The sequence below is a fragment of the Mixophyes fleayi genome, chromosome 8 (genome assembly GCF_038048845.1).
Source record: "Mixophyes fleayi isolate aMixFle1 chromosome 8, aMixFle1.hap1, whole genome shotgun sequence".
NCBI lineage: Eukaryota > Metazoa > Chordata > Amphibia > Anura > Limnodynastidae > Mixophyes > Mixophyes fleayi.
The window spans coordinates 58818125-58845322 of NC_134409.1; the positions used below are offsets into that span (position 1 = coordinate 58818125).

General features: G+C 40.7%; 1 protein-coding gene across 2 annotated transcripts in view; it reads right to left on the reverse strand.

Moving 5' to 3' along the window:
• LOC142099297 (complement factor H-like) overlaps positions 1 to 27198 on the reverse strand; it is a 359733-nt gene that overhangs the window by 78718 nt on the left and 253817 nt on the right. For both annotated transcript variants that reach the window (XM_075182616.1, XM_075182615.1), the window contains one exon: positions 14120 to 14293. In XM_075182616.1, the coding sequence (XP_075038717.1) occupies positions 14120 to 14293 (174 nt within the window). The remainder of the gene's footprint in view (positions 1 to 14119; positions 14294 to 27198) is intronic.

Consider the following 27198-nt stretch of genomic DNA (forward strand, 5'->3'; position numbering starts at 1 on the left):
GAAGACACTAGACAACAGTTGGGGGAAGTTTCCCCTCACCCTTTGAAAGGATCAAATGAACTGACCTATGACCAGCAGGCACCTGGAATATCATTAACCCAGGACCAATGAAGATCACACTAAGTGTTATCTGTATACATAGTGACATCATCAGTGTTTTGTGTTCTACTGAAACTGCATATAAGCAAGCTGCTCCCCCAGCTATCTCTCTTAGCCTGACTACAGACAACATGACCCTATCTTATCATGGGCCTGGGTGAAGCACTACTTAACAATTACTGTATTCGGTTTATGTTTATACTTTCCTGTTTGATTATAATATCTTTTATCCATAATTGTAAAAACTTTTAAGCATTATGATGGCTTGCTGTAAATCCTGCTATAATTTGCAATTAAATAAAGTAATATCTCTGTGCTTTGGAACTACACAAATTGCATTGGACAATGTGTTATTGATAAGCAATAAAATGACTTTAATAGGTGGTTTGATATTCCCAGCCATACCGGCGCACTTTAAGTACTGGGTTAGTGAGAATATGCCCAAATAGATGTTACATAGTATGTATATTATCTGTGTATTGCATAATTAAACAATTGCTCTCCTGCCAGCGCTACTCTGCCTGCTTTGTATCTAATGTTACCAACAATTCACCATTGTCTGAAATGCCACCAGCGTGCAATTCATGCACATATACTATATTTCATTATTTTGGACTTAACTGGTATAACAAGCAGTGCAACTTTTTATGACTTGGGCTTTATCTGTAACTTGTAACTATCCCAAATGTAGTGTGATCATATCTGTGTGCAGTCAATTAATTAAACACTAGTATTTGGGATGGTAACAAAACAAAATTGTGAAAAGAGGGCTGGAGCACAACTTCTAAGACAGTGGTCGGATTAAAGCCCCTTCCAAAGAAAACTCTAGATAGAATTATTTCTCCCCTTTTTAAAACCCCATCTTAAAACTGCATTATACTGAAAGCGATGTTATGAAGTGGTGAACATATAATGAAATGAATACATTTGAATATACTTTTGTACAGAGACTTCACCTAGTGTTAATGTGGGTGGCGTTATATAGGGGAGTAGTTTTAAGAGAATACTGTATTAACTAATTCATATTATCCCTGCTTATATATGCCAATTGTTATTTATTTTCAGTTGATTTATTATTTTTCTTATAAAAATGCGATGATGATTGTTTATCATGTCTTCTTTCTGTTAAAATTCTAAAGCATACAAACACAGTTTTTGTATGCTGGTAGAGAATCCATTAACACTAGAATGTGCATGCTTAAATTATCTCTCTGGGTTATCTATGGAATTTCTACATTTATGGCCACAATTAGGAGACACAAAAGAGCCGAAGATTCTTATCTCAGTTTGTGAGAATGGGATATGGAAAATAAAATTTACAGTAAAGGAACAGAAAGCAAGAAATTAATCAGTGAACTCTTGTAATAATAATAAACTAATATAATTTCTAATTGTAAAGCGCTATGGAATTTGCTGGCGCTATATTAATAAATGTTGTTGATGATGATAACACTACAGGAATCCATCCATTTAAATTTCATCAATTTAAACTGTTTCTATGTGGATTTTTCTCTCTTACTCACCTGAAATTTCAATCATTCAGCACACATAAGGGAGGACAAAACTGAAGAATGTAAGAGGGAGTTTAACACGGGATTTGCAGCAAAACTAAATCCATCACAAGTTTCTGACACTCTCTGTACATTCTACCCAGATTGGACCCTTCACTTCTTCTGACCTGCTGGCATCAGGCAGTAAATGCCTTAAGTCTGTGGGCTGCCTAAGCAGTTTGGACTGCTAGATAAAAAAACAAACCATCCTTTATTACAGTGGTTCCCAAACTTTTGCAGTTCGCGGCACCATTAGAGTCTCCATAATTTTTTCAAGGCACCCCTCCAAAATAATTACCGAGCAGTCGTGTTTTAGAAGTAGTTGGGTCAAAAAAACGTAATAGGTATTTAGGTCAGGACAGAAATACTTATTTAGTTGTATGTAAAAATAATACACATAAATCCATGGAAAAATAATATTTTTAAATATTTTTTTCAATTACATTTCTGTCAAAGAATAATTGACAGCTAACTCACACTGTGACCTCCTTCATCTCCACACACTCTGCCCCCTCTGCATCCAGTCAGTCTGCCCCCTCTGCATCCACTCATGCTGTCCCCTCTGCATCCACTCACTATGCCCCCTCTGCATCCACTCACGCTGTCCCCTCTGCATCCACTCACTCTGCCCCCACTGCATCCACTCATGCTGTCCCCACTGCATCCACTCACGCTGCCCCCTCTCACACTGCCCCCTTTGCCCTCTCTCACGCTGCCCTCTCTGTATCCAGTCAGTCTGCCCCCTCTGCATCCACTCACTCTGCCCCCTCTCACACTTCCCCCTCTCACACTGCCCCTTCTGCATCCAGTCACACTGTACCCTCTCACATTGCCCCCACTCACGCTGCCCGCTCTGCATCCAGTCACACTGCCCCCTCTCACACTGCCCCCTCTGCATCCAGTCACACTGCCCCTTCTGCATCCAGTCACGCTGTCCCCTCTGCCTTCTCTGACACTGCCTCCTCTCACTCTGCCCTCTCTCACACTGCCCCTCTGCCCTCTCTCACTCTCCCCCCTCTCACTCTGTCCTCTCTCACTCTCCCCCTCTGCTGTTGCCAGCCAGAGAAAAAAACAAAAACAAAAAAAACTTACCAATCTGCACGGCGCCCGAGACCAAGCATCCTCCTCTCTCCCGCAGCTTGTCACTGAATGTCGGGCGCGCTGCGGGAGAGAGGAGGATGCTGGGTCCCGGGCACCACGCGGATTGGTGTTTTTTTGTTTTTGTTTTTTCTCTGGCTGGTCGCGGCACCCCTGGGAGCCCTGTCACACATTTTGGGAACCGCTGCTCTAAATAGTTTTACAGCAGAAAGAACACCTTATATTTCAACACTAACATTTTACATAGATATTTCCATTATATAATCCCATGTCACATTAACAGATATAGTTGTTTTAGAGGATTTATCAAACCAGTTATCGCTCATCTCAACATATCACACAGAAATTCTAATAAAGACTCTTTCCCCTTTTTTTCTCTTTTGTTCCCTTTTTTTTCAAATTTGTTTTCAGCTATCTTATAGAGATAGATACTTTACTCAAATTAAACTTAACCCTTGTAATGATATCACATATAATAGATTACAGTCTTTTACCAACTTTTAAAAATAATTTACTTTGGCTTGTATAGTCCTGGGGCAAAATTTATGAAGCTGTGGGTTTGAAGAAGTGGAGATGTTGCCTATATCAACCAATCAGATTCTTGTTATCATTTATTTAGCACATTCTACAAAATGCTAGCTAGAATCTGATTGGTTGCTATAGACAACATCACCACTTTTTCAAACCCGTAGTTTGAACTTTCACAATTTATTTTGTCCAGGGGGTAAATTTATCAAACAGATTTTATCAAAATATATTCAATATTTCTTTTTTGGATTTCCACATAACAAACAATCTTTTCAACAGACTTTTCCTGAGTTTCCTAGGACAATTAAGCAGATCCCAAACCAGTATTTCATTTGTTTCACTCGCATATTAGCCATTTCTTCTTTCATTTTCCTTTTTTTCTTTTCCTCCTTTTCCTCTCCTTCTATTCTCTTTTTCCATTCCTTCTTATCTTTTTATAGAATCAGTTACTTATTTGTCATAGTCACTCAATTATATTGCAGTCTCGACCCATTTACTTTTATCAATCCAATCATATATCCAAATAAAAAGAGGTATAGTCTCTCTTCATAAAGTCTCAGAATTGAACCTCTATAACACCACCAAACTGTTCATCCAAGTTTTGCTTATCAGAGGAATTTACCTTGTAGATGAAAGAAATCAACAACAATCCTTTTAACACAAATTCGACCATCTCAGGTTGTCTCCCGAAACTCTCCACTCAGGAGGTTACACTCACTCTAATCTTGTGCAGGTTGCGAATTTATCCCAAACAGGCAAAAACCTGTACTTAATATCTTTATACCGGCAGTCTGTTTCTTAAAGTTGGTGGATTTGACAGCATCTATACATATGCTCTTACTTTCTCAGTGGAACTCTGGGTAAAGTATATTTAGGGAGCTGATGCGAGCAAGCATCTTGCCTAATCCTATCCTTCGACCCATATAGATAGAGATAGGTTTCCTTTTTCTCGGATTATACCGAGCAGCTACAGCTTCAAAGGAAAACCAAAACCAAGGGAGCTCATTTAACATGCAGATGCCATCAAGAACCGCCCACTGGAAGATGTCTGGATTTTTTTGTGCTGTTGGTCAGTGGAACCTGTCAATAACTTTTTGCTAAATCAAGAGTGATGAGGTATCTTGCTGTTCCTAACCTTTCTATCAACTCATCCACACAGAGCAAGGGGTAGGTATTGAATTTGGACATGACCCTCAGCTTACAAAAATCGTTACAGAAGTGTAGGCTGCCATCCGGTTTCAAGATTAGCACCATAGGGCTGGACCACTCACTGTTAGTCTCATCTATAACATATAGTTATAACATTTTTTTACCTCCTTGGCAATAGCCCCTTGCTGGGCTTTGGGCATCCTATATGGTTTTAAGTTCACATTGACCCCTGGTTATATAAGTCATGTTTTATTATGGACCTGGTTACTCAGAAAATACATCCTTGTTTTTTATGATGAACTACATAGCCTGGCTCTTTTGGGCTGCTGACAGTGTCTCTGATACCATTATTCCAGGAATTAAAAGACATTGAGTCATTAGTGGGCCTAGTTCAGCTGCCAGGGCTAACCTATCCTTCCAGGGTTTTATTAGGTTCACATGGTAGATTTGCTTTGGCTTTCATTTCCTTGACTGATACACTCTATAGTTAACCTCATTCACCTTTTCTCTGATCTCAAATTTGGTAAAAAATTTGCTATCTACTGTGGGCACTAGAATCAGAACTCTGACCCCGGGGTAAAGGTGCATAAATGGGCATTCCTATTATACTCCCTCTCCTGAGCGAATTGTGCCTGTTCCATGTGCTTCCTGACAATGGGTTCCACTACAGCAATCAGGTCCTGCCTCTGAGACACAAGTTTAATAACACTTAACTATGGAGTGACTTGCAATTCCCACGTTTTTTTGCCACATCCAGCAATCCTCTAGAGTGTTTCCCATACAATAGATCAAACGAAGAAAACCCTATAGAGGAATGAGAAACGTCTCTAATGACCAGTAACAAATATGGCAACAAATAGTCCCTGTTTCTCCCATCTCAGTCCACAACCTTTTTGTTCATGGTTTTTAAAGTTTTTTCTGCCCTAATTGTCTTGCTGTGATGTGACCATGAGTTAGGTCTGACAAGGTTCTCCTATATGAGTGGAGCACTACCAGTTGTTCTATGACATTTTCACCCCTTTTGTCACTTGGTACAGAGGCTCATTACGAATGGCCATGTGTGAGTACACAAGCCTGTCATCAGGTTCTATTTGTGTCAGAATCTGCCTCCAGCTGCTCTGCAGCAGCTTCCATGAGGAAGCTACTTGCCTCCTGCAGCTCCTGTCTGCCAAGAAATATGTCAGACTTTGCCATTATATGAATCCAGCCTCCAGTACCGCTGTTACACCAAAGGGGCCACTGTGGTACTTGGATTGTTCACCGATCTGCTAGAGCTAAACTCGTTATTCTGGGATGCTTAGCACCTGTCTCTATTCTTCAAAAGACTATCTCCCAGTAGTCTTTGCCAGTTCATCTGTTGCCTTAACATTTGCTGGTTCTCCTGTGTGTTATCCCATTGTTGTGACTTTGCACCTGCTTTGTCCCTGGTATCATGGTGGACCATCTGGCATTCATCCCTGCCTTGTTTGACTCTCTTGTATTACTGTGTCTGCAGTGTATTGCTCCCCTAGCAAACCAGCAATTACAGTCTGTAGCAGCTATCCAACTATCTTACTCATGTGTCTGCAGTTGTTACACCACCGTCTCTGATCCAGTCCAGGCTGTCTGCCTACCTGGACCACCGAGTACTCCGCTGTGCAGACCACTATACTTTCCCTGTCTTCTGATCATCCAGTGCCTCATACCTCCTGAGTAACCTGGACTCCTGTCATCCATGGTTCATCCTGTGCCTCGTGCCTCTTGAGTTATCCAGGTATCCTGGCATCCGTGGCTTATCCTGCTTCTCCAGCCTCTCCACCAGACCTTGTCATCCAGCTTCTCAGCACTGACTCTTTGAACTATATTACTATTGACCATTCTCTGCATCTGTGGCTTCCTGAGTTATCCATGCAATAACTGCCATACCATGCTGCATTTGTTGCCTTACCATTTATTGCATCCTTTATTGCATCCTAGACCAGTGTACGTGTGTTATTAATAGAGATGAGCACACTCGGATTTCTGAAATCCGAGCCCACCCGAACGTTGCCGATCCGAGTCGGATCCGAGACAGATCCGGGTATTGGCACCAAATTCAAATCTGAAACCGAGGCTCTGACTCATAATCCCGTTGTCGGATCTCGCGATACTCGGATCCTATAAATTCCCCGCTAGTCGCCGCCATCTTCACTCGGGCATTGATCAGGGTAGAGGGAGGGTGTGTTAGGTGGTCCTCTGTCCTGCTATATCTCGTGCTGTTCAGTTCTGTGCTGTGCTGTGCTCAGTCCAGTGGTGCTGTGTCCTGTGCTCTGTCCTTCTGAGTTCAGTGGTGCTGCTGGGTCCTGTGCTGTGTCCTGTTGTCTGTCCTTCTGAGTTCAGTGGTGCTGCTGGGTCCTGTGCTGTGTCCTGTTCACTTCAGTCCAGTGGTGCTGTGTCCTGTGCTCTGTCCTTCTGAGTTCAGTGGTGCTGCTGGGTCCTGTGCTGTGTCCTGATTAGTCCAGTGGTGCTGTGTCCTGTGCTCTGTGCTTCTAAGGGCATAGTTATTTCCCCATTATTCCCAAGTTTTTAAAAAATAAAAAAAAAGTTATAAAAAAATAAAAAAAATAAAATAAAATAATTATAACCAAATTTGCAAAACCAATCCAGCAGTATAAGTCCATTGGTACTGCAATATTACCAAGTTCACACATTCTGCAGTATCTTGTGCTACATATAATGGAGACCAAAAATTTGGAGGATAAAGTAGGGAAAGATCAAGACCCACTTCCTCCTAATGCTGAAGCTGCTGCCACTAGTCATGACATAGACGATGAAATGCCATCAATGTCGTCTTCCAAGCCCGATGCCCAATCTCCTAGTACAGGGCATGTAAAATCCAAAAAGCCCAAGTTAAGTAAAAGTAGCAAAAAGAGAAACTTAAAATCATCTGCGGAGAAACGTAAAGTTGCCAATATGCCATTTACGACACGGAGTGGCAAGGAACGGCTTAGGCCCTGGCCCGTGTTCATGACTAGTGGTTCAGCTTCACCCATGGATCTTAGCCCTCCTCCTCCTTCCCCCCTACAAAAAATTGAAGAGAGTTATGGTGTCAGCAACAAAACAGCAAACAACTCGGCCTTCTAAAGAGAAATTATCACAAATCCCCAAGGCGAGTCCAAGGGTGTTGGTGGTTGCGAAACCTGACCTTCCCATCACTGTACGGGAAGTGGTGGCTCCTTCCACCATTTGCAGCACGCCCTCTGCATATGCTGGAAGGATCATCCACAGTCCAGTTACAGATTTGGCTAATGAAGGTGTGAATGTTGTACACCGGGAGGAGGATATTGATGTAGCTGGCGCTGAGGAGGATGTTGATGATTATGATGCAGACAGATACCAAATTGCCTTTCTCAATTTCTATAGATATTCTAGATTATATAACGGCTGAATAGTTTTCTATTTTACTCCTAGTGGAGAGGGGATCTGATGCAGACAGATACCAAACTGCCTTTGTCTATTTCTATGTATATTTGAATTTCTAGTTCTACAGTCTATGCAGGCTGCTTTTTTTATATTCAACTACAAGTGTAGGGTGGGGGGGGGGGGGGAGGGCATAGATACTAGCCACCAAAAAAATGTGGTCTATTTAATTTAACTTTCTAGCTCCACAGTTTGTGCAGCCTGCTTTTTTTTTATCTTCAAAGTATTTACAAGCCTTGCAATCTAAATTAACAAGAGGTAGTGACGTGCTAGAACTCCACCCTCTATATGCTGCAGAGGGTGGAGGAGCATCAAAAGACCATTCAAGCCTACACAGCCACCTACGACATAGGAAACCCTCATTTTCTTCCACATCTATGGCTCAGTTTTCCTAAAAGAGGCGCTGGCGGGGATGCTGATAACATCTGGTCCGGACTGAAGGACCTGGCAACCATTGCAGACATGTCTACTGTCGCTGCATTGGATGCTGTCCCAATTGAAAAAATGGTGGAGGATTACTTTGCTGACACCATCCAAGTAGACATGTCAGACAGTCCATATTGTTACTGGCAGGAAAAAAAGCCAGTTTGGAAGCCCCTGTACAAAACTGGCTCTATTTTACCTGAGTTGTCCCCCCTCCAGTGTGTACTCGGAAAGAGTTTTTAGTGCAGCGGGTAACCTGGTCAGTGAGCTGCGAAGGAGGTTGCTTCCTCACAACGTTTACTACCGGGGCCACTCCACTGTGCAGTCCATATTTAGGTGTATCAGATATGGAACAACGGTAACAGTTGATGCCCAATTTTTTAATTATATTGTTGGCGCTGTAAAAAATTGTGTTCCGGGCATACCACACTACGCAGTCCATACCCTTTTTTGGTGGAATTCTGTCCCGTGGAGGGTTTTTTAATTATATTGTGGCCTCGGTACCAAATTGTGTACCGGGGCCACCACACTACGCAGTCAAGAAAGATAGATGCGTATCATAGATAAAGTACATTCAGTGTTGTGGGGCAAATTAAAAAATATTCTAAATGCACTGTCATTATCAAAAACAAGAGGTTTTGACACGCTGAAACTACAACATGTATATAATGGAGAGGATGGAGGAGCAGCCGTATGTGCAGTGTAATGCAGACCTGTTGTAGGTTTTCTATATATTATATTGTGGTGGCCAGTGGCCAGTCCTCTACGCAGTCCAGATACTATTTTTGGGTGTAATTCAGACCTGTTGAAGGTTTTCTCTATATATTTTATTGTGGTGGCCAGTGCCCACTACTCTACACAGTCCAGATACTATTTTTGGGTGTAATTCAGACCTGTTGAAGGTTTTCTCTATATATTTTATTGTGGTGCCCAGTGCCCACTACTCTACGCAGTCCAGATACTATTTTTGGGTGTAATTCAGACCTGTTGAAGGTTTTCTATATATTATATTGTGGTGGCCAGTGGCCAGTCCTCTACGCAGTCCAGATACTATTTTTGGGTGTAATTCAGACCTGTTGAAGGTTTTCTCTATATTTTTTATTGTGGTGCCCAGTGCCCACTACTCTACGCAGTCCAGATACTATTTTTGGGTGTAATGCAGACCTGTTGAAGGTTTTCTATATATTATATTGTGGTGGCCAGTGGCCAGTCCTCTACGCAGCCCAGATACTATTTTTTTGGGTGTAATTTAGACCTGTTGAAGGTTTTCTATATATTTTATTGTGGTGCCCAGTGCCCACTACTCTACGCAGTCCAGATACTATTTTTGGGTGTAATTCAGACCAGTTGATGGGTTTTTAATTATATTGTGGGGAACACTCCTCTACGCAGTCCAGAAAGATACCTCGTTGCATTTTTTTGTACTAAAAAAAAAAAATATTGTGAGGTGTTAGGTGTTCAGAATAGCCTTTAAATTAGTGGAAATGATTGTTATTGAATGTTATTGTGGTTAATAATAGCGTAGGAGTGAAAATAAGCCCAAAAACTTGATTTTTACACTTTTTAGTTTTTTTAAAAAAAAAATCCAAATCCAAAACCTTAAATCCGCACCAAAACCTTTCGGCAGGTGTTTTGCGAAACAAATCCGAACCCAAAATATCGCGAAAATGCAGATCCAAAACACAAAACACGAGACCTTAAAAGTCGCCGGTGCACATCCCTAGTTATTAATAAACCACTTTGTTCCACTTACGCTCTCTCAGTGGTCTTCATATTGGGATTCCTGACAACTGTCTTCCAATCAATGACTATCACATTTCTCTGGCTTTGAGTGGGGTATCTTAACTGTTCTGATGCAAACAGTTCTTTCTTCACCTCAAGGTTAGGCATACGTTCAGCTCTGTCTATAGCTTCACCTGCCCACATAGGAAGTGCTTTGTTTTGGTCCTCATTACTCATTATTTCCCCAGCCATACTAGAAAATGGAAACAGCTCAGTGAGTTCATAAAACACCCCCACTACCAGTGGACCTTCAGTGTCAACATGTGACTCTTTACCCTACACACCTGAGGCCATACAGGATTCCCATAACTTCAAATTGTAACATCACGCACCAAGGAACAGTCCAAACTAACTTTAACAGTAGATGATCCACAAGAGGTCTTGATATTCACCTTGACAGTAACATAGTGCCAGGTGTCTCCATGTATACAAGTTACCCCAACAGTTGTTTGCTGCCATTTTGAGGAGGATTTAATTCTGCTTTTACAAGGGTAATTACACTTCCTAACAATGCCTCTATCTGGTTGCCCTCCATGTGAACTACATATATTTGTTTTTCTGGCTCTGCCAGAGGTAAAACAGTGCAGACTAACCCTGGCAAAGACCGACATTCTGTGACATCATTACATTGCATGGGTTCTTGCATATCCAGACAATAAGCCACAACATGTCCTGGCATACCACACCTAAAACACTTAAGCACATATCTATCAAGTCTTTTGTGTGGCAGAGACCTTTCTGGCCTCACTGACCATTCTCCAGGCCCAGTGCAAACAAACAGTCTCTTAACTTTTAAGAGGGTAAGAGACACAAGAATACTGAGTTGGAGTAAAAAATTGTATGTCTTGATTTATTAAAATAAAAAATCACATATATTGACACATATTCAACACACTAGTATAGGCAAATAATACAATGCATAAAATAAGATCAATAAATAAAACATAAAACCTCCAAATGAATAATGAGCTGGCTCATTTATCATGTGAACCCGGGTAAGCTTTATCTTTGTTCCAAACACTCATATGGCCAATCTTCCTGTATATCCAAAACCAAATTGTGTTATGCAATCATATTTCATCATCTTCAAGTGAATCCTCCTAAAACTTTATATAGGGGATTTAATAAGTATGAAAAAAAAAAAAAAATCGGTAAAATCATGGAGAACGTCAGTTTTTGCCAGTGCTAGGGGCCTATTGGGGTCCTATTTCCCATTTTCAATAGGTGGTGGCAGAACCTGAAGTGTCTGGGGTGTGAGAGCGCTGTGTTTGGGGGCGATTCCATAGGTCTATAACCTGTGTGATAGGTTAAGAGAGACTGCGGGCTGAAATCGTGTGTGACCTCATACAGCGAACACCCCAAAGTCACGGCAGATGGGAGCGTGTTCGTGACAAATTCGCCCTCAAACACAGCACGGTGGCTAAGTGGTTAGCACTTCTGCCTCCCAGCGCTGGGGTCATGAGTTCAATTCCCGACCATGGCCTTATCTGTGTGGAGTTTGTATGTTCTCCCTGTGTTTGCGTGAGTTTCCTCCGGGTGTTCCGGTTTCGTCCCACACTCCAAAAACATACTAGTAGATTAATTGTCTGCTATCAAATAAAATAAAAAATTGACCCTAGTCTCTGTGTGTATGTGTGTGTATGTTATGGAATTTAGACTAAGCGCCAATGGGGCAGAGACTGATGTGAATGAGTTCTCATCAACGCTCCGGAATCAGTGGCACTATACAAAATAAATAGTGATGATGATGATGCTAGGTATTTATTTATTTCTATTGATATATAGACCTTAGAGTTGGATGTTAAGTCCAACTGCAGCCCACAAGAATAAGCTTTGCCACACTGTGGTGGTCACTATAAAAACAAGCATTATTTCTAGGGGTCCTCATTGGCTCAGGGTTAATGATATTCCAGTTGTCTGCTGATCATAGGTCAGTTCAGAGGATACCTCTAATAACAAGTCACCACCCCACCCACAACTGCTGAATACATGTGCTTCTCAAGGAAACTGAGCCAAACCAGTTCTAAACAAACTTAAAACACAATACAGGTTTTCCCAAACAAAGTCCTCAGGGCTCCCTTACAGTGCAGGTTTTCCATATCTCCTTGCTTGAGACACATTGTAACAGATCCACATGTGGTCCTAATTATGTCACATGTGATCCAGAAAACCTGCACTGTTAGGGAGACCTGAGGACTGGGTTTGGGAAACCCTGACACAATGTCATTTTGATCATTCAATCTTTTATCTTCCATAACTATTGATCGCAGGAAGCGATTGCAAAGACGAAAGTAGCGGATTAGAGATGGTAATGTGCAGTTCAAAATGACACTAAACATGATAAATCTCCTATATCCTGAGCCTTAGATACTCTTAATATATTATCATTTATGTATAAACAATCTTATACATTTTACTAATAAATAAATGTGGAGTGGGACCTTAATAAATGTGCATTATTTACAAGTGTAAGTGTGAATGTAAATGTGTGTGTTATGAATCCGTGCAATTGCATCATAACACGTGGCATATTAATCGCAATCGCACGGTAAAACAATATTATTCAATTTGGTTTATTTCATCTAATTATTTGACTTCCACAGATCATAAGTACCTTCATTAAAAGGGGATTTCTTTGATACCTCTACTCTCTGATCTACTTCATAATCAAGAAAGAACGGAACGGAGAATCCCTCATAGACACTTATGCACCAGAAACAGGCAGCGTTCAATGGATGGACAGTGGTAGAATTAACATAGTTAATTAATACAGTTAATATAGACATAGGTGGTCTGCACCTTAATCTATTTATGTACTATGTGCTTATCGTTGGTTAGAGTATTCACCGGGAGCCAAGAGTAAAGCTTTCAAATCAACTCGTTTTACTACTTTTAAAAAAGTGCTTTTTATGAGCAAGGTAGATTTATATTTCACTGAATGACCCTTCCACAATAGACAAGTATTGAAAAATAGAAAAGATTAGAATATGATAATATATAGCCATTTTTTGCGGTGGGCAACTGCTGCCAAATCTCACATGCAAACACCCAGTTTTTTTCAAAATTATTTTATTTAATACTAACAGCACTCATAACAGACTAATACAAACTTTTTATGCAATTATATTATATATTGATTTTAATAGTTTGCGGGCTTCATTGGTCATCAACACAATAATATTACATAAAATTATTTATCTGTAATAATAAAATCACTGTAGTTTTAAATTCTGAAATTAATACTTACATTACCCAGAACTAGAGAAAAGTAAAATTGGTGCAAAAGTTCCTACAAATACGAGTTTTAAAGTTGCACATCATTTTTTACTAGAAATGAGAATTTTAGATACACAATCTTCAAGTTCCTTTCCTTGATGCACAATAGTGTGCTGTATTTGTAAATTTTCATTCTGCATTTTGAGGAATTTATAACCTATAACTTTACTGGGACAACAGTGTAAATTCATTCTGATATGTGTTGTAGTTGAGGTATAACAAATGAGAATGTCAGGTACAACAATAATAATAGGACAATAGGAGAATTTCAGGTGGAATAAAAATGGTAGGGGGAATTCCACATGGACCATTTGAGGTCAAATTCTGCTGGCTGAAACGTGAAATTGCACATAATTCAGAAAGAGGCAAATATTCTGTGGAATAGTTTGAATTTTTTGTTGATTTCAATTTATTTTGCTTTCAGCATATTTGCATTCTGTTTCCATGTGTTGTAGCTTGAAAAACTCCATTACTCTGTTTACTGTTTTAGCAAAATGTTAAAAAATCTTTATAACTATACAGATTTCTAGTATATATGTACAGGTGAGAAATATTACAGAGTTCATTAAGGGAAATTATGCAAGCTAGATATTTTTAGTTTTTGCTACTTTAGAAATCCACTTAAGAGTATATAATTTACAGGCATTGTAAGTAAATTAACATCATTTGCCTATCGATAAATGCAATATACATATTTACCATACATTTAAAATGACTTTATGTGAATTTTATGTGTGCAAATTACATTTTTTACATTGTCTAAAATCAATACTTACTGATGCAAGTTGGAATATTCAACCATTTTCCTTCTATGCATTCTGCTATGCTGCCTCCAGCAAAAGTGAAGTCATTTTTACACTGATAGATTGCATTTTCACCATTATTGAAGTCTGTCTTTTCCCCTTGAATAACTGCATTTTCCACAGATGGAGCATTTCCACATGACTTTTCTGTGATATAGGGAAAGGAAGGAATGTTATCTTACAAATTTTGTGACACTGCCCCACACATTACTGTAGTTTTATATTTTATCTGTTGATTGTGCTGCTCTGATTACTTTTCTCGGGGTGTGTATTTGCTGCTGACCCTCACACACAAACAGTCTGTTTTAAATTTATATTTCACTGAATGACCCTTCCAAAATAGACAAGTATTGAAAAATAGAAAATATTATAATATGATAATACATAGCCATTTTTTTGCGGTGTGCAACTGCTGCCAAATCTCACACGCAAACACCCAGTTTTTTTCAAAATTATTTCAGCTGTCACTACCCCACGTAAGATTACTTTCACTAGAAAAACTTTCAAGTTTAAAAGAAAGAAATCGGTTTGTTTTTTAGATTCTGCTGCTAAGCGTCTGACAGCAAAACCACACTGTTTTTCTTTAAAGAAATAAATATACTAGTTCAGAATGATATCTATCAAAATCAGTCTGTATATACTGTCTAGTACTAATATATATCTATATATATATATATATATATATATATATGCAATAACAACAACAACCAGTAGCCACTAGTCTATGCATAGTCTGTTTTAGATTGGAATTAAAAGAAATTGATCAACAATCTATTGTAGCTGACTATTCTCTACAGAACTGCTTTACAATAATGACTGGATTCTACCACTATACTATATCCCTGGTTCACCCTCAACGCTATGTTATGAGTAAAGCACCGCAGCTAACATCCTCCCTACACGCTGTCTGTTCTAAAATGGCATTGAAGAAAATGAAGGAGGACAATATATATATATATATATATATATATATATATATACACACACATATACACACACACACACACACACACACACACACAGCGTGTGTTTTTCAAAATCAAATTGCTGGAATTTATGTTTTGCCATGTTTTGAGATACAAGTTAAGACTCTGTTTCACTCTCGGATCCCCAACGTCGGCTTTCAAGGAATCCAATATGATCATCTCTAACTTATTTATATTTTGTGATTTTAGCACGAGCCATGTTGAAAGATGATCTGTCACAGTTAAATTTCCTTGCATATGACAGCAGGTTTTTATAGAAGTGAATCTGCACATAAAACCTTTGTGGTGTACGTAAATTGGACCTATCACCTTCATAATACTCTACATTAAACAGATGCCCATACTTCCCAACTTATCTGAGGACAAAATTGGGACACATATTATAGGGGGCTTGAGGTCAAAATTGAGGTGTGGCCACACACCCCGTAGACATAACTAGCGCTTATAAAGTGTTATGCAGCCCTGTAACACTCTCCCTCTCAAAATATCCATTCATTGCTGGGCACACCAGGGATTTGTTCACTGTTGCTCTGTTAAGCAGCATTGATCAGGGATATACCTCACAACATTCCGATTCGAGTGACAATACTGTCCATATGGGTCGTATGACAGAGCTAGGTTGGGAGGAGGGAAGAGACCAACAGGTAAACCATTTTCCTTTGGCACTTCATGCTGCAAAAACAATTTACTAAATTAGTGGTGGTAGTCATATTTTCGACATTGAAAATACCAACAGAAATAACACTGACACGAAAATCCCAACAGTGTAAATACTGTAAATACTGACATGGAGAAAATATCGACACTGTTCTCAGGGTTGTGGGAAGAGCCATAGTGCTCTCAGCATGACGCTGGGTACCGCTAGGGAGGGGCTGCATTGTTTTGTGGGCCCCAACTCACTCCCTAGGGAATCCAGCCCCTTGCTGACCAGCCTAGGGGTGGTTGGCATCAGGGCAGGGGGAACCGTCAGTATTTCCACCATCGGATATTCCTACCCAACCCTAAATTAGAGTGTTAAATAAATTTTCATAAAATAGTAATTAAACAATTAAGCATACTATTAGGGCAAAAATTATATATGTAGTTCACTGCACATGGCTAAAATCCAAACAGCCGTTAGACTGAGCGGCCCGGGTGCCCGCTGCCCCCCTGCCCCCGGTCCAGCCCGCCCCTGCTCCCCTTACACTTATTTAAAAGCAGAACATTTAAATATTATGGGTGACATAACATCACTAGACTCGACTGGGAAAATAAGAAGGCTGATCACCATAAAAACAAAAGCAAAAAATAATAGAGCAACAGATCACCAGATTTCACAATGAAACCATGATGTTAGACAGATCTTACATTGTATTTCAGCGACACAGGTTTGTAGGTACATTAGGTTTAGGAAGATGATCAGAACCAAGATTTGCAAAGTATACAAACTTATGTAAACTGCAGCCCAAAACATGTCAAGGGTATCCAGCCACTATTCTCAAATACAATAATAATGCAATTGTATTAGGCACAGGTAGAAGGAGCCTAGTGGTGGCAGCATAAGCCCCTTCTACTGCATATAGAGGGGAGAAATTGGGATAAAGAAAGGGGACGGAGGCAAGGCAACCCCAGTCGGTCCCCAGCAACACAGACAGGGTGGCATAGGAGACACAATACAATATTCAGATACTCCGCGCAATCTATCCAATTGCAGCCTTTCAAATCACAGTGCACAATCCCCTCAACGTGCCTATACAAAATATAATCTAAACAAAATTGTGAACAGAAATGGCGCTATTGGTGAACAATCCAGATACTATTATAAATAGAATTAAATGTCCATATATTTTCAATTTCTGGTAATTTTCATATCCTTGGTGTATCCAGTCCTCTTTATTCAGTGTGCTTCTCTGTATTCACTCATCAAAGGAATATGTAAAACAAATATAAAACAAACATAGTGCAACCTGTTTTTGCCATATAATGATTAAAGGAATAAAACTCTCCTTTAAGGCCCGTGTGTAGATATAATAATCAAAACACCTCGTGAAGAAGAATTCCTAAAAATCCCCTTAAGGGTGTACACTTACTAAAACAAGTAATTTTTACAGCAGAAAGATCACAACAGACATCATATTTCCTTGTATGCCCTTGTGGTCTAATGATACAATGTAGACACCTCGTGCAGAGAAATAAAAAACAACTCTTCTTTTGCCCCTTAAGGGTATACACTCACTAGAACCAAATGATAATCAGGCACATCACGAAGTATCTAGATCTTCCTTTCTGATCCCGATATAAACCATCCGATTGTACTTGTCCGTTTAAAAAAATAAAAGAAAAGAGCAATGCTCCATAGTGTAAAATCCTCAGACACTTTATTGTAAACATATAACAACGAGGCCGTCATAAACAAATGACTCCTCACATTGCTAGATGTAAACCCCTATACCTGGGAGATTTCTGAATCGAAACGCGTCGGCAGTGAGTGACGTCAGACGCTCCAACGGGGATTCGTATAGTGTGAAGACTCTACTCCTCTGGGAGTCGGTTATCGCAGGGGTTTCGCCCGGGACACTCCATGCTGAGTGATATAACATCACGCTCACTGATTTCCGGAAAGGGGTAAGAGGCCACCTATCCTCGTTGTAGGAGCTTGTTTTTAGGAAGAATATATGTGAGGAGTCATTTGTTTATGACGGCCTCGTTGTTATATGTTTACAATAAAGTGTCTGAGGATTTTACACTATGGAGCATTGCTCTTTTCTTTTATTTTTTTAAACGGACAAGTACAATCGGATGGTTTATATCGGGATCAGAAAGGAAGATCTAGATACTTCGTGATGTGCCTGATTATCATTTGGTTCTAGTGAGTGTATACCCTTAAGGGGCAAAAGAAGAGTTGTTTTTTATTTCTCTGCACGAGGTGTCTACATTGTATCATTAGACCACAAGGGCATACAAGGAAATATGATGTCTGTTGTGATCTTTCTGCTGTAAAAATTACTTGTTTTAGTAAGTGTACACCCTTAAGGGGATTTTTAGGAATTCTTCTTCACGAGGTGTTTTGATTATTATATCTACACACGGGCCTTAAAGGAGAGTATTATTCCTTTAATCATTATATGGCAAAAACAGGTTGCACTATGTTTGTTTTATATTTGTTTTACATATTCCTTTGATGAGTGAATACAGAGAAGCACACTGAATAAAGAGGACTGGATACACCAAGGGTGGCATAGGAGGTCCATCCTGTCACAGTGTGCCAAATTCAAGTGTACACAGTCACGTCCTAATCCAGCTCTAGGCATCTCAAACTTACTTGTTTTTCTGCCATATCTATATCCAGCTATAGGGCTAGTCTAAGCTGGATATAGATCAGTAGTGATGTCAGTATTGTATGCATGCTAGAGCATGTCTCTGCAATTGCAAGCAAGTGTAAACATTTATTTTATGGTCAGCAGACATTAATGTCATCCTAATAAATGTTTTTAATGACAAAAAATAAAATTAAAAAAACACTTTTTTTTGTTTAACTGTTTTATCACCAATGCCTATAGTATTACCAGGTGACATTCAATTAATAAGTTTTATTTTTTTCTGAGTGGTCTTATGCAAATTTATAATCCACATAGGTATTGGATGTATCCTGCGGTGTCTTGTGTAGTAGAGCACAGCAGACCTAGACCCAAATTTAATAGCGCACGTATCTTGGTGAATATGGGAGTATGCAAAGCCGAAAGACGTGCATTTAATACTAAGTGCGGATGGTGCTCAGAATAGGTGCCGTGATGAATCAGGCACATAGAATGCATCCTTAATATACTTAGAGTGACTGCTCCTAAAAGTTTCCTGGACAGCAAATTAGCATCTAACTATACTTTGAATAGATTCTTTATAAATTATATATGTGCTTATATAAATTAGAAAAATCAATGAAGATGATGATGATGATGATTACCTGATTTATATGAAACAGAAATGAAACCTAATTGTCTACCTAAGGTAGTTTTTTAACACTGCTTTATCCATATATATGTTCAGAAAAGATTCTTTACCACAGTGCATGCACTTCACCCATTCGGTGGGCAAACATGATTCCTACCAGTACTTTAAATGCAAGCCACTTGAGTGGAATATCCTGTGGAAGTTCAGGGACTAGTTATTAGAGCATTTAGAACTATATTAAAAGTCCAAGGAGCCACCAAAGGCTTGATACAGGGTCTAAATCTCTTTACTGCTTGAAATAATATGTAAATAAGATTGTTAGATACTAATTTGCTGTCCAGGAAAAAATTAAGAGCAGACACTTGAACCTTCAGTATATTAAGAGCAACGCCCTTTTCTAAGATAATCTTCAGGGAACTGAGAAGCACATCTACAAACTTGTCAGAAAATCCCTTCAGTTTAAGAAATGACCACTCAAATTACATACCGTCAAAGAGAGGGCATTTGGATTCAGAATTGCTGCCTGGTGCATAAGATCTGGCCAGAGTGACCGAAGCCAAGTTTGCTGAAGGGCATTTCCCAAACTTCTGGAAACCATGGACGATAAGGCCAGAATGAAAGAATTGTTATTACTTTTTTCAGATTTTTCTGAAAAAAGCATAACACCTATGTCTTCTGGAAGTTCCACTGAATCATCAGGGCATCCATTCCTTTCATTCTGGAATTCTTGCACTGATAATAAAACCGAGGTATGTTTGAAATCCTGACACCCTCTAGGATTGGTGGCGGTTGAATCAGGAAAGAGTAATTGTGAGGCCTTTTGGCCCTGGTCTACCTTCTCTACCTCTAAAGGGAAGAACGCTGTTTGAAAGGATTGCTACTATATTGAAGAAAATACTGCTTTCCTAGGCAATAACTCAGTGCTCCTTTGAAGCGTTGTCTTGTTGCATAGAGGGAAAGACTTTGCTCTTCTGACTTGAGGCAATCAATGTGATTTAACTCCAGTAATCTTCTGAAGCATCAAATCAAATTTATCTCCAAAGAGAAAAGTAACTTTAAAGGTAATGTGGTCAAACAACTCTTTCATTGTGGGTCCACTCCACACGGACGCAACCACAGCTAAAGCCATACTTGTTGCTGAAAGACAAATTGTATCCACTTAAGCTTCTCAAAGAACTTTAATACCTTTTTGAATTATGTCAAGATTTTTCATTACATTTTGTCTATTAGCTTTCTCTTTCACATTCCTTTGCAATGTACAATCCATAGTCTAAGGGCTAGATTTACTAAGCTGCGGGTTTGAAAAAGTGGGGATGTTGCCTATAGCAACCAATCAGATTCTAGCTATCATTTTGTAGAAGGTACTAAATAAATGAAAGCTAGAATCTGATTGGTTGCTATAGGCAACATCCCCACTTTTTCAAACCCGCAGCTTAGTAAATCTAGCCCTGAGTGTCCTGGAAATTGAGGCTACAGCTACACCAGACTTAAGAGCTGTACCCAAGGAAATCTAAAGTTTCTTAAAATAAATGGTCGTAGCCAAGATATTATCCATGGTTGCAACCACATTTAGCAATGAAAACTACTTGGAAACATCATCCTGAAGAGATTACATACAGTGAAGTCTGGTATTTAATCTGGTATTTGTCCAGGTGCTTTCACTCTTTTGACAAACTCATTTATCACATGTACCAGAAATACACTGAATTGTTTCTGTTGATCCTGAAAGAGAGAATCTTGGAGAGACGTGTTTACTGGAGTATCATCTATATCCATAGATTTATTAATCTGCTTTAAAAATCTGCCTTCACAATATTGGGGTTAAATGAACTGGGATTGTTCGCAATCTCTCCTGATTCAGTGTTGGGTGACCAATCCTGCAAAAAGTCTAAAAACCCACAGGCTGACAGATTAGACTGTATATCTTCCAGGTCTATACTTATCTGTGACCAGAGCAATGATCATTTTCAAAACAGTTGGCAAGTGTGTATTTTCTTAAAAAAATCCATTGCATAGAAAAATATATTCATTTGCAGATAAAGAGATAAATTATAAAATTGTATTTAAAGTTGTTGTATCACAAAAGTGAAAGCAGCCCAGCCAAAAGGGGGTGGGGCAGTTGTGCTTTTCCTTTGGTCCTCACACTTACCACCCCCCTTCACTACCATTTAAACATGAGCATCAGAAGAAAAGGTCTTTATGTAGCAGGCTGCAACTAGGGGGTGGAAGCACTTTAGAAAAATACTTTCCTCAGTGTAAGTGCAGTGTTAAATGTCTGTTCCGGTGCTGCATAGACAAATTCTCTAACTTGACCGTTTTCACCCAGTACAAAAAGCTCCACTGCCTAATTTACCCCATAATTTCATATTACAGTTACCTAGTGTGGAAGTCAAGTAATTGGATTAAGTAAACCAAATTGGTTAATATTGTTTTACCATGCAATTGCGATTAATACACCACACAATTGGACGGGTGAAAAACACACACACACTTACACTTACACTCTTAAATAACACACATTTATTAAGGTTCCAATTCACATTTGTTTATTAGTAAAATGTGTTAGAGATTGTTTATACATAAATTATAATATATTAAAGGTATCTAAGGCTTAGGATATAGGAAATGTATCATGTTTAGTGTCATTTTGTTCTGCACATTACCATCTGGAATCTGCTACTTTCGTCTTTGCAATCGCTTCTAGCGATCACTAGTTATGGAAGATAAAATATTAAATGTTCAAAATGAGATTGTATGAAAACTGGTTTGGGTCAGTTTCCTTAAGCAGCACATGTTTTCAGCTGTTGGGGGGGTGGGGGTAAGGTGATCACACCTTCCCAAAAGAATCCTGTGAATTAGCCTATGACCAGCAGACAACTGGTACATCTTTAACCCTGAGCCAATGAAGACCCCTATATGTGATGCTTGTGTATTCGTGACATCATCACTGTTCATTCTAATTCAAGCTGCATATAAGCACCCTGGCCTATTGTTCTCACTCTCTCTCTGATCGTGACTACACACACAGCATTTTTAATTTTTAATGGAAAGTAACAAAACAAAAAATAAGGAAGTGAATGAAAGATAAGAAATGGATAGCATGTAACAGGGGTACTTATACATATTATTATTATTATGATTATTATTATCATTTATTTATAAGGCGCCACAAGGTTTCCGCAGCGCCGTACACAATACAAACAATGGACAGTACAGGGAATAACAGTACAAAACAAAAAACGAGTAGTACCAAGACTTCAGAGGCTCCAGGCAAGGCAAATATATGGAGGTTGGAGCAGAAGAGAAGGTAGAGAGACAGGAGGGAGAAGGGCCCTGCTCATACGAGCTTACATCCTAAGGGGAGGGGAGACAGACGACAGGCACAGAGGGTGTCGGAGGAGGGGAGCAAGCGCTCCCCTCTACTGAGGAGGAGCGAAGAGAGGAAAGAGACCATGGAAAGAGGGTTAGGTGGAAAGCTGATAGGCTATGCGGAAGAGATGAGTTTTCAGTCCCCGTTTGAAGGAGCACAGGTTGGGGGACAAACGGATGGAGCGTGGGAGATCATTCCAATGCAGGGGGGCAGCTCGGGAGAAGTCTTGAATTCTGGAGTGGGATGAGGTGATCAGAGTGGAGGAGAGGCGACGGTCATTGGCTGAACGCAGGGACCGGGCGGGAGTGTGGATGGAGAGGAGATTGGAGATATAAGGGGCAGTGGAGTGGGAGAGAGCCTTGTAGGTGAGGGTGAGAAGTTTAAAAAGGATTCTGTAAGGGAAGGGGAGCCAGTGTAGGGCAAGGCAGAGAGGGGAGGCAGAAGAGGAGCGGCGAGAAAGGAAGATAAGCCTCGCAGCTGCGTTGAGTATAGAACGAAGGGGGGCGAAGCAAGAGCGGGGGAGGCCGGTGAGGAGAAGGTTGCAGTAGTCCAGCCAGGAAATGATAAGCGCGTGGATAATAGTTTTGGATGCTTCGTGTGATAGGAAGGGCCGGATGCGGGCGATGTTGCGAAGTTGGAAGCGACAGGATTGGGCAAGGGATTGAATGTGGGGGGCAAAAGAAAGAGAGGAGTCGAGGGTGACTCCCAAGCAGCGGAGTTGGGGGACAGAAGAGATAGTGGAGTTGTTGACAGTGATGGAGAGATCCAGGTGAGAAGGGGAATAAGACGGAGGGAAAACAATGAGTTCGGTTTTAGCAATGTTAATTTTGAGAAAGCGTGAGGACATCCAAGAGGAGATGGCTGAGAGGCAGTCAGAAACACGAGAGAGGAGGGGGGGGAGAGATCGGGAGAAGAGATGTAAAGTTGAATATCATCGGCGTATAGGTGATACTGAAGACTGAATGAAGTGATGAGAGCACCGAGGGAGGTAGTGTAGAGTGAGAAGAGTAGAGGACCAAGAACAGAGCCCTGAGGGACTCCTACAGGGAGGGCGGAGGGTGGGGAGGATGAGCCGGAGATGGAAACAGAGAAAGAGCGGTTGGCGAGGTAAGAGGTGAACCAGGTGAGGACAGAGCCAGAGAGACCGAGAGAGCGAAGGGGGTGGTCTACGGTGTCAAAGGCTGCGGATAGGTATGATACATATGATTTTCTTTCAATAGTTTCTCTTCCTAAATGTGGTGGTATATACATAAATGAACTGACCTCAAAGTCAATATTACGGCTAGCCGGTGTTAATGTTTTCAATGTATAGATGCATTTTGCAGCGTATTATTTATTGCTTGTTTGTAGTCCCCTCCCATCCAGAATTTCTAAAAATTTTAAATTAGAGGGGTTGCAATCCTGAAGGCATTTAAAACCAGACTTATAACGGAGGGATGAATTAAATCCGAGGGAAATTTTTCTTCCCCTTTTAATTGTTCTAAATTCCCTAGTGTCCCCGTCAGTCCCAAGGAGAGCCCTATCGGTGACTCCATGGATCTTGTTGTGGGCTCCACCTGCTCCTCCAGTGTTCACTTATCTGACACCACAGTTGCTGTTCCCCATAGCTTGCAGATGCCATCAGCGAGCATGTCGTATTATTGCTTACTTCAGCATGGCTAGGGATGCTGATAAATTCCTGGCCTCACCGGTGGTTGTTAAAGCCGACTGGGCCGCAGTTCAGGCCAGCTCCATTGTGGCGGGGAAGGCTTACCCCACTGCCATTAGTTCACTTGGCTACAGAGTCACCCCTGCATGTGCAGCTGGAGGGCATAGTGTGTCCCCTCCTGTTTCTCAGCCATGGTAGTAACCAATCAGAGACATGATAGGAGGCCCCATCATGAGGCTGGTGGGCTTTTGTTACATCACCCCACTCTGGCCCCCCCAGCCCAGGGCATGTTGTTGATCCCCTGTCTCAATCTTCCCAATATCCCGCTGTTGTTTCTGTGGTGCCCCAAAATCTGAGTACCCTGGGGTGTATCTATGAGTTTTTAATTTGTTAATTTAATTTGTTAATTGTTAAAAGTGTTTATAAAGATTTAAAAAAAATAAAATAAAAAATTTCTTGAGGGAGAAGTGACAGTTGGGAGTGGTTGGTGGTTGCCGGGAGTGACAGGAAGGAGGAGTGTGGCATAGCAACAAGTTCACTAACTTTGGTAATAACTGTGAACTCCCAGAAGGCAGTGGGAAGAGGAAAGTTCTAGACTTCTGAGGGAGAGAGATCCCTGTGTCTGCATAGACTGAGAGAGAAAAATAGGGACAGAATGAAAATCGGACAAAGTGATATATAAGCAGATTAAAAGTGAAGTAAGTGTAAGAAGAGTAGAAGATAAGAAGTGAGCCAAAGAGAGGTGTGAGTAAAAAGGAAAGTACTGAAAACAAATAAGCAGTATAGAGATCTGTGACATCACACTAAACAGACTGAGCTATGTACTGAGAACAGTGTGAGAGGAGAGAAAATAGAGAGACTGTGTAATACAAAAGATCATCAGTTTATTTGGCGTGATAAAGTAATTTATGGGCCCCAACCACGTGCACCACTTTCTTGTTTCTTGCACTTTCCTGTGCACAGTTCAACCCAGGACTGAGTGTAAAATATAGTAACGTTACCAGGGATAATATTGGTGCACCAAATGTTTTAGATGATGTTAATGTTATGTGATTTACCTGAAAATTGATTTATTGTTATTATATGTTAAATGCTATTGTGCTCTATGTTGATCAAATTAATATTTTGTCATTACCATTGAGTTGAAGGGGTCAGTGGCGCGGTTGCTTACCAAAATTATCTTTACCGCATTATTAATAAACCCAAGTTATTTGACCAATCCTTGTCCCTCTCATTGAAGTATTTATCTCCTGACCACCGGATGTCCGACCAAAAAAGAACCTGAATCGTGTCTGGAGGACAAGTTAAGGGAAGGAAATCCCATCATACTCGACCACCACATTTCTCTCAAACTGTGGACTATGAAAACATATACTTTTTCTAGCCCTCTGGTTCCCCATACTTGTCAATCATTTTAATCTTGTATATATTCACAGAATATAGCCACAGAATAATACCTGTCCCTAATTGTATCAAGAGCAAATCATCTGTTATCTGTGAAAAGGTAAACAAAGAAAAGGACCAATCAGGCAGGTCCCGAAACTCCTGAAAAGGTCATTTCTGCCTATAGATACTAACTCCAGAGAACAGCAAATCTGCATTCACTACCCAGTGATAGCTGCAGTCAGGCTGGCATTGAGGCCTCAGTCTTTGCCCTGACAGGAAAGGGACAACCTGTCCTTGGAGTACTGCCTTTGTCCTGATCTACCTGTCCAGGTCTTGGGGAGCTGTGTGTCTGCCAAAGCAGAGTGACAGTGACTTAGGACTACTGCCTTGCACTGGAAGTCTGAAAGAAGAGAGGGGGAGAAGCTTGATTGGATAGACAGCAGTCCCTGAGAGTGGTTAGGATACTGGTGAGGTTCTTTCATTTTAACCTGTATGTTGTCTGTGCCAGACTGTAGTGTTATTTTTGTAGGGTAATATTCAAATATATGTACCTCCTCGCGGGCGCTTCTGTATCTGGATCAGTCTCAGTGGCCTTTTGCGGTGTCTTGCCAGCCCCTGCTTCTGTGTTCTAGGGACATAGGGTTCCGGCCCAGCTGTCACACTCCACTGGATCTGCATTCCCAATTGGTTCATGGGTGCTTGGTCATTCCCGCCTAGCGACGCTATTCCTGAATATAGTTTGTAATGTGTCTTACCAATCGTTTGAGTCCGCCTTGGAGATGCTTAAAAGTAAAGGGGCTCTACTGGCTATCAAATCCACTTTTCGTCTACTTCCTCTGCATTTCGAGCTGTTTCCCTTTTATGGGGTTTCAGTTAGTCAATGGTTTTTTACATGGACAAGTGACTCCCCATGGGGTGCGCCATTTTCTGTTGATTTTTTGAAAACTTCAGTTCCTTCCTGCATTGGTATGTTGAAGCGAGAAGTCGTCATTCCTAAATTGCCCATACTTGGACGATTTCCTGGTGGTGGGAATGGGTCAGTCCACAACCTTCGGACACCTTGTTTTCTGCTATTGCACTTTTTGTTCCCTCGAAGTTCCTGTTGCCTGTGATAAGCCGGAGGGTCCCACTACTTGTCCGTCTTATTTGGGCATTGATATTGGCATGGTTTTAGGGCTCTGTCGGCTGCCTGCAGATAAGGTCCGTAAACTGCACATAAAGATTGCTGACATCAAGGGGTCCCCAAAGATGATGAAAAAGGTGCAACCTCTTTAGGGCCTGTTCAATTTTACCTACCGGGTGATGCCTATGGATAGGATTTTTTTCTCGCAAATTCGAGTGGGTTTCAGCAACAGGCCTTGCTGCCATACTTCCCTTTCAAGGAGATCAGGGAGGATTTGCCTGTCTGGGATGCATTTCTCAGAGAATTCAACAGGGTGCGCAAATGGCCAGAGCTTCCTGTGTCCAGTAGAGAGTTGCAACTGTTCAGACGCTGCAGGGGCAGTTGGTTTCAGTGCCTATTTTGTCGGTGATTGGTGCCCTGTACCTTGGCCTGATGATTGGGTCAGTTCCAGATGGACTGCTACCCTCGTCCTGCTGGAACTTTTCGCTATTGTAGTGGTGGTTGAATTGTGGTCATCTAGGTTTCAAAGCAAGCAGATCATCTTCCGGTGTGATAGCATAAACATTGCACTGGCCATTAATAATCAAAGTGTTTCTTTCCCCCAGCATGATG